The sequence below is a fragment of the Prenolepis imparis genome, unplaced genomic scaffold (assembly GCF_030444845.1).
Source record: "Prenolepis imparis isolate NDT839.2.m4 unplaced genomic scaffold, iyPreImpa1.0 SCAF_209, whole genome shotgun sequence".
NCBI lineage: Eukaryota > Metazoa > Arthropoda > Insecta > Hymenoptera > Formicidae > Prenolepis > Prenolepis imparis.
Window position 1 is genome coordinate 51738 of NW_028141367.1, and position 8935 is coordinate 60672.

General features: G+C 24.2%; 1 protein-coding gene across 4 annotated transcripts; it reads right to left on the reverse strand.

The window, feature by feature from the left end:
• Positions 1 to 420: 420 nt before the first annotated feature.
• Positions 421 to 8409, reverse strand: LOC145947996 (uncharacterized). 4 transcript variants are annotated; one of them, XM_083057763.1, is made up of 9 exons: positions 8359 to 8409; positions 7863 to 7945; positions 3763 to 3933; positions 3282 to 3470; positions 1911 to 1971; positions 1515 to 1849; positions 1039 to 1198; positions 695 to 830; positions 421 to 593 (listed from the first exon to the last, which is right to left on the reverse strand). In XM_083057763.1, the coding sequence occupies exons 4-8, from the start codon at positions 3408 to 3410 to the stop codon at positions 721 to 723; spliced, it is 795 nt and encodes a 264-aa protein (XP_082913889.1). In that variant the 5' UTR covers positions 3411 to 3470; positions 3763 to 3933; positions 7863 to 7945; positions 8359 to 8409; the 3' UTR covers positions 421 to 593; positions 695 to 720. The 4 variants fall into 4 exon arrangements, with proteins under 4 accessions (XP_082913889.1, XP_082913888.1, XP_082913886.1 ...); XM_083057762.1 differs by having other exon boundaries at positions 422 to 593; positions 691 to 830; positions 3772 to 3933; XM_083057760.1 differs by having other exon boundaries at positions 423 to 593; positions 691 to 830.
• Between the last annotated feature and the right edge of the window lie 526 nt (positions 8410 to 8935).

Here is an 8935-nt window from a genome sequence, read left to right on the forward strand (position 1 = left end):
TATTTCTATTACAAGTATATATTTTTCAACATTTTTTCAATATATTTTTAATGTTACTAAAATATTTAAATGTATATGACATTATATATATATATATATATGTGTGTGTGTGTGTGTGTGTGTGTGTGTGTGTACATACACATACATACATACAGGGTATTCCGAAATTCGCGAATCAAAATACTATAGTAAATAAGAAAGTTATCGAAAAATAAAATAAAATAGTTACTCGTACATTTTTATTTAAAAAAATAGTTTTTGAAATATAAATCTCAAAAATCATTTCTTGAAATAAAAATCTACAAATAAAACTATTTTACTTTGTTTTTCGATAACTTTTTTGTTTATATAGTATTTTGATTTGCAAATTTTGGAATACTCTGTATGTATTTAGGTATGGATATGTGAAATAAAAGAAAAATATAGAAGATACAGAACATATATTTTATTTTTATAAAGGCATTGAATCAAATACAATAAAATATAAAAATTGAAATATCAAGTTTACATCAAATAAAATTTAAAAATATGAAACATTAAAATAAAATTTATTCTTTTAAAAAGTGCTAACTTTTAATTCCCACATTTTCTCCCTAAAAAATAAAAATAGTATATTACACTTACAAGATTTTAAAATCTACAGTAATAATTAATAATAAAGTTATCGAGACAAATAATCAAATAACATACCTACTTGCACTCTATGTTGTCTTATTTCTCTTAAACTCTTTGTTTTCTTTGTTTACGAACGGTGGCAAATCTAAACCATTCCATTATTGAGAATTCGAAATCCCTTTCCGTAACCCGAGGAAATGCTGTTCTAAAAGCTTCTAGAATAAGAAAAATGTAAATCATAAAATGTAATTTTGTTTTAATTGCATCATAATACAAAATAGCCTTTATTTTATTTATGTAACTTTTCTCTTGCTATTCCAATTGATATATTTCATTTTAAGATTTAGAATAACTATACATGTCAATTAATGTGTGTATATGTTGCGCGTGTACATGTATGTACATATATACAAAAGTACTTACTTTTGATACCTATTATAATATATGTATCCTTAATTTTAAAGTTATTTTTTTGCCCTGTCCATGAGCATATTGAAGCTAAATTATCAGTAAAGATTGCACTTAAGGTTCTTCGAAAAAAATCTTTCTCATTTTTTCCTCCAATTAATAACACTTTATTAACCTATAAAAAAATTTGTTACACTATTGATATAATTATTAAAATTATTAATATAATTTTTGAAAATAATAAAAGAAATCTTTATAAAATCTAATGGAATATTTATTTGTCTAAGATATTTCTTTTATCAGGAAAAGAAAAAAAAATATATGTATATATATATAAATATAGTCTGTAGATATGAGCAACATCTGTACATATGTCATTGCATATTTTGACAGTTGTGTGTATCAAGGAGTTAATTAATACTGTAGTAAAAAAAAAAAAAGAGAAAAAGAACTTAATAGCGTGCATCTGTGCGATGTCTAGCTTTACTTACTACTTGCGTTAAAGCTTCGTCATCATCTTTCAGTATATCCTCTAACTCAAGGAAATTTTCAATCGAATTTAATGGAAGGTATTTTGCAATCTTATTATCTTTTATTATCATGTTTTCCTTATTGCGATATTGCTCATTATTAATTTTAGCCAGGATCATATTTACAGTTTCCTGAATCTGCGAAAGTGATTCCTCCTGTTTGTTTTTCATACTTTCTAGTTCAAATTGAATATCTTTCATTATTTCTTTAAATTCATTTATGAAATCATCATTTATTGTCCCTTGTGCAATAATTACTGGCGCATTGTTGATATCATCCGTTAATATGTCATTTTCTGCAAGATTTAATAAAATTAATAAATTTTACTTTTTTTATTAAAATAATTTTTGCATTACCATCGCTTTCTTCTGCATTATCTAATTCTGAATTTTGGTGATTCTGTTCCATCCAATGATTCTAAAAATAGAATACAATTATTTTGTAAAATGAAATATATTCAAACATATTTTACCGGTAAACAATTTTTCATATAAAAGCATGTATAAATCTATAGAGCGTTTATAAATTCACATGGTTTAAATCTATAGAATTATATAATATTGTAAAGAATTATATGGAATAATAAAATTATACAATATAAAAATATGTATGAACATATTTGATATATTCTATGTATTTAATATACATGCTTGTTATGAAAAAAATTTTATCGAATTTGAAAATTTTGTTAGAAAATAAATCAAAGTTAATATTAGATTCTGTTTGTTAGTATATATATATATATATATATATATATATATATATATATAATTTTATTATATATAACAAATACTTAGAATTAAAAACTTATATAGTATTTTATATAGCTCGTAGTTATTAGATAAATCAGATAAAGGGTAAGTTAGGCTTTATTTACGAGCGTTAATAGGTGAAAATGTATTTAAATTTTAATTATACTGTATACATGAGATAGTTGGTATTATATGTACATTATAATTAACAGAAAACGTCGATACGTTTCGACACTCACTTGTGTCTTCTCAATCGTAAGTTTAATTAATGTAAGACAATTATTCTACATTATATTTAGTAATTAAATGTCAAATGACATATGTAAAACATCATTGAAAAGAACAACAAGTTCCACGAACAAAAGATGATAATATATTGACTAAAGAAATACCGACTACAACAACCAACTTTTAAGATGTCTAATGCAACTGTTTAATTACTATAATAAATATAATGTAGAATAATTGTCTCACATTAATTAAACTTACGATTGAGAAGACACAAGTGAGTGTCGAAACGTATCGACGTTTTCTGTTAATTATAATGTACATATAATACCAACTATCTCATGTATACAGTATAATTAAAATTTAAATACATTTTCATCTATTAACGCTCGTAAATAAAGCCTAACTTACCCTTTATCTGATTTATTTAAAAACTTATATTTTTCTTATTAATTATTTTTAACATTAAGTGTAAGATTATTTATTATTAATACATATTCTTAATTAATATTTATTTCAATGAAATAAGTAAAATTTTAAAAATAAACTTACATTTAGCAAACCAATACAAACACAAATAAATAATCAAAGATACAAGTAATCAAAATACTTGAACAGAATGTACATATATATACAATATAATCATATATATACCTATATACATATAATAACACATAAATATATTATATATATTATACTATATCTAAATCTATATGATATACTTGCGACTAAGTAAAAAAAATTTACCTGCGGTACTAGTACTTGTGTCACCTGATTTCTTGTATGAGGAGACCATTCTTGGAGGGCCAACATAATCAACATAATCCTGCTTATGTTTGTTATATTTAACTTTTCTTTTTCCTGATTGTCGTTCATTTTCAGATTCTGACGAAGCAACAGCGGTTTTTTCAGCCTCTAAAGCTAACTCATAAGTAACTAAAAATAAGAAGTACTCATTACATCAATTAAATATAATATACAATCAGTGGTATCAACGCAGAGTACTGGAAATTTATATAAACATTTAAGTACTATAAAAATGTAGAACAAATGAATTTTAATATTCTTTGGATGTACTTGTTTATGTTTAAATTTGATTCATCCATATTTCTTATAAATGTTACAAAAAGTCAAATTTATATTCTAACAAAAGATGTTTTAATAAATTTTTCTAAATTTTCGTTAGCAATAGTACTTATTATATATTAATCAATCTAACTGTACTTACTATACTTACTAATAACATTGCATTTATATTTCATCCAATTATCTTCCACTGGTATTCCTCTAACTATCTTATATTTTTCATTCCGTGAGGCCAATAACAATAGTTTGGTTCTTCTAGCCAGAATATAGGAACTACTGGGAATTCCATATGCTCAAATTGTACCAGTGCATACTAAAATAACAAAAATATTGCTTTTGATTTTTAAATACAAGAAATAAAGAATTTTCCGAATAAGAAAAGACATAAACAATGTGTAGAAAATAACTGCTAAAGAGAAAAAAGTTGATAAATAATGTTTTATATATATTAAGTAATATAAAATGATATTAAAGCACAAAATAGCAGTAAAGCACGAAAAAAGTAGTAAATAATGTAAAAACTGTTCATAAGAACTTAATTATAAAATTAGCTCAATAAATTTAAAATTAAAAGTTGTAATAAAAATTGTAAAATGCGATTGGAATATCCCCTCCCCCCCACAAACACAGACAAAATTTTAAGATGGTATGAAGTAACATAACATGTCTCACTTTAAAAATTAATTTGTATGCAATATGGATAAAAAATAGTCTTCTATTTTAAAAGCTTTTCGTGATATTTCCTCAATAGAAATAATATTTTCTTCATCAGTTACGTGAGCAAGACCACACCAAAATATGGTACTATCCATGGGATTTTCAAAATACTATTAACTCTAATTTTACATATTTAATACGAAATTCGTTATGAACTCGAAAAATATTAATTACTTTTATGGCTTCATTGCTTTTTAAAAGGAAATTGCAATTGGGTTCTTTAGTCTCAATTTTGAAATTTTTATAATAAATTGCTGAAAAACACTCTACATATGTATTATTTATGAAGGCAAAACCATTTTCTTTAACATGAAATTTTTCATCTATTTTATGTGAAGCGTATTTATTACACTCATTAACTCTCTTTATAAATTGTGCCAATGGATTATTCGACGTTTTCAACATCATTTTAATTTTATGCATGTAGTTTTCGAATGGAAAACAGCTGAATTTATCCAATGAAAATTTTTCACGTCTAATGTTAAATGTATAATATTATGAACATTGTGATTGATGTACTCATTTCCATATAAATCGCCGAACTCACTTGCAAAGTATATTAATAGGTCATTAGCATAATCAATATATTTTTCTATTAAATCGTCACATATCAAAATCCGAATCGCACAATGTAAAGAAAGAAAATGGAGGAAATACTGCTCCTTTAAAAATGGCTTCATAAGCCATGGACCATAATAAAGTAAAAAGGTTCTCAGTTCAACCGCTTTCCATTTGTCGTATTCTGTTATTGATCTTGGTTTTCTTGAAAACTCATAGGGAGTTGATTTGTATACTAATTTCAATTTTTCGTTAATAATATCAATATCCTCTTTTAATAGACGAACTTGTTGATTTCCTTTAATCCAAAATGCTATTAAACGTTTCATAATTCCCAGTAACACTAAATGCATGTAATCCAAAGGGACAGATTTAACAAGATCAATTTTCAAATCACATAAAAGATGTTTCTTTGTGATAATCCTCATCAATTTGAGAATAAAATTCCTCATTCGTTCTCAATTTTGAATTTAATTCTGGAAAGGTCATTCTTCTATTTTGAAATAAACCTTCAGCCCAACATTTTGTACAGCTTTGATATGAATTGAAATTCTTTATACATAGTATAAAGGATTTTGCAGGAGCATCACACAGAATTTTACTAATTATCACTTTTACAATTCTGCCATTGAAATTTAAACCTTCTTTTTGTAAAATTTTTATTTCTTCAATAAATGTTGAGAGAAACATGTTAGAATTACTAGGTTTACTTTCTCCGTGATATATACCTACTGGAAACGGTTCTATTTTTCCTAGTTCGTCTATTTTAATCAAAATAGGCCAAAATTGGCTATTACTACTTTTTGTAAGTGGAAGTCCATCAATATTAATTGATAAAATAACTTCATCATCTTGAAAATCATTCTGATTTAATTTCAATACTAATTGTGAATTTAATCCGAAATGATAATATTTTCCAGGATTTAAATTAATGATTTTATTATTAATATTTTCAGTTTTCATAATAGTACGTGAATCTGAAGGCAATGAATCTAATTTGAAGTGTGATTTTATTATTTTTAATAAATTACTAACTGCATTTTGAGCAATATGATGTTCAATTGTCCAAGATCTAAGCTGATTTAAAAATATCTCGATTGATAATTCAGAATTATGACATGTTGACGATTCAGATACATAAGACAATGAAGCACTTGGAATGTTATTGATTTCTACCGTATTTTGATTAATTGGAGGAATAATTGGGAAATTGGAAGATGATTGTTCTAATTGAACAAGTGAAGAAATAGGAGCTTCAATTATTTCCTTTTTTTGCGAACATTTTTTTTCCTTATTTTTTACAGCATTTTTTCGAATATTGTTACGCACGAGTCTTTTCAAATATTTCTCATTATGATATTTTTTGTAAAACTAAAAATAATAATAATAATTTAAAAATATGAATAGTAATTAGTCGGTATAAATATAAATAGTAATTATTTTTTATTTTATAAATAGTAATTATTCGGTAAAAAAAATAAATAGTAATTACTTTTAAAAAAATTTAAAAATTACAACAATTATACATAAGAATATTTTTCAATTAATATTATCTCATTCATAATTCTTTTGTAGACTTGATACACATTGCAATAATAGTTCAATTGACATCTCATTTATCAAAATATAAATAATAAAAAATATCGGAGAATATATAAATTTTTGTTAATTTTGGAACTCTTACCTTATGCGTTAAATTTTGTTTGCTTTCCATAATTAATATTTAGGGGTAGAATATAATTTTAAAAAAATTAGTTTTTTGAACTTCTTGATAATTCTATTTTGAGAGCTAGATTCTTTAGATATAAAAGCCACAAATATTTTATATATATTAGTACATTATTTAGAAAAAATAATGGTATACTTTTTACTTATTTCTGAAAAATAAAAAGTAATAAAAATAGATAAAAAGATCAAATTATAATAATTATATTAAATAATATTATGTACATTTCATCAACTTAGACAAAACTCTTGAGAAGTTTAATTTTGTATATTTATACATTATGTATGTACATATATACATATGTACACATAAAAGAATGTGCATACAAAAACTCATTAAAAATTTGAATATCATACAGAAAAAATATCAAAAATGAAAATAACAATAAAATATAATGTATAGAGTAGCCCATTTTAAATAAAAGCCAATTCAAATAACGCGAATATCTTCACGACTATTCGTGAAATCAAAATAAAATATTATACAGTTGAAAATTCTTCCGACAAAAGGGGACATAATCTGATATGGCAATATTTTCTTGTACGTGGAAAATCAGACTAGACACGAAAATCAATTTTTTTTCATGAAACCATGCTTTCAAATCGTTTTCTGTTCTTTATTTTCTATAAAAAAGCATTGAGATATTAATAAAGCATTGAGATATTAATAAAGCATTGAGATATTAATAAAGCTTATACTATAAAAGATATTTAATATTTTATTGACAAAAAATATGGAATATTCTGTTTTGTTGGAACCCTCTATCACTTCTATCTTTCAATACTGTAATTAGTTTCAAATATATTGTGTGGATCATATATATAAAATAGAGGCTATTATGTATAAAGGGATATTTTGACAAAAAATAATAAATATTGAAATATACTGTGGTTATATATCGCATGATGTATTAATGGAGATAAATTAATGGAGATAATTAAGACTACTTGAAATTTAAAGCATTTTTTATGCATATCTATTTAACAGTAAAATAAATTTAGTTAGAAATCAGTAGCATGCGTACATCTGCCTATAGTTAAATCTTCTTATATAATAAAAATACAACGAAATAATTCAATTATATACTAATAATGGACTTTTAAAATGTGCAAAAAAATCTTTGTGCTCTCCTCTTATTCAGTCAAAAATAAATTTTTTTAAAAAGATTAAATAGACAGTAAACAAATTCATCCCATAATTAGGAAGCTTTCATGTTATTTTTTTTTAATTATTAAACTTACCTCTCTTATAATTTTTGTTCCACGTGTTAATATATATTTCACCAATCCTTATTTTTCAAGTTTTGAAACTTTTTGTGGCAATACTGTAACACATGCAAATGTATTAGGATAAAAAATATCAATATTTTGCATATATCAAATGTTAACTTGTGATAAACTAATTGTAAGCCAAATTTAGTTGGAATATTTGAAATGGCTTTCAGGTTAAATCACATAAGATTGAAATAAACAAAGATTCAGTTTGTTAAATCCGTTCGTTAAGTCATATAAACCTGTAAACACACGCGTTTTAGAATGCCACATCTTAGAATTTATTAATGTTTTGCGTGCAACTTAGCAAACTAACCTATTTCATCAAGCACGACAATGATTGAATAAGATAAGTCAAGTATACGTAAAAAATATCAAAAATTTACGTTACAATATTTTTTCCAACTTTATTTGATTATTTATGTACTATTATATAAATATTATTACTTAGAAAAGGAAGGATTACCTTGGATTAAGTTAACGTCGATTCGTGTCGGCGTCGGCACAGCACACGCAACCACACACGTGATTGAGCAAGATTTAAGGTGCCCTCATATGTGAGCTTTAAGCTTCGAACAAGACATCGCAGGTATTTAGTACGAGGCGATCGAGTGTTTTAATTCATGGATTGCGGTCAATCGCATTATGTATAAGTGCAGCTTTTATACAGCAAAATTGCATTTGTGTATAATGCAATTATAAATAAATCGCAACAAATGAAAAATTATTCATCTATATGTAGTAATTAATTTATTACTGAAGTTAATGTTGCAATATTCACTGTTAGTATTGAAAATCTAAACTTTATTTTGGAGTTATTTATCTGCTTTTTGATTACTATTACAAATAAATCAATGATTATATAGAAATAAAATCATGATTACATAGAAATAAAATCGTTCATTTATAAGCAACAAAGTATTATTATTTAATATTACTGTAATATTGCATAACATATATTTTAAAGTAATACAGAAAACATTATAACAACACAAAACTCTTATTATTTTAACATTACATAAAAGATAAAATAAAATATTCTG

Excerpts from the sequence above, each read along its gene's own strand:
- LOC145947996 (XM_083057763.1), bottom strand. The coding sequence starts at position 3,410 with ATGAACGACAATCAGGAAAAAGAAAAGTTAAATATAACAAACATAAGC. Across the intron at positions 1,199-1,514 it reads ACGAAGCTTTAACGCAAGTA|GTTAATAAAGTGTTATTAAT; the intron begins GTAAGTAAAGCT and ends ATTTTTTTATAG. Across the intron at positions 831-1,038 it reads TATTATAATAGGTATCAAAA|AAGCTTTTAGAACAGCATTT; the intron begins GTAAGTACTTTT and ends TTCTTATTCTAG.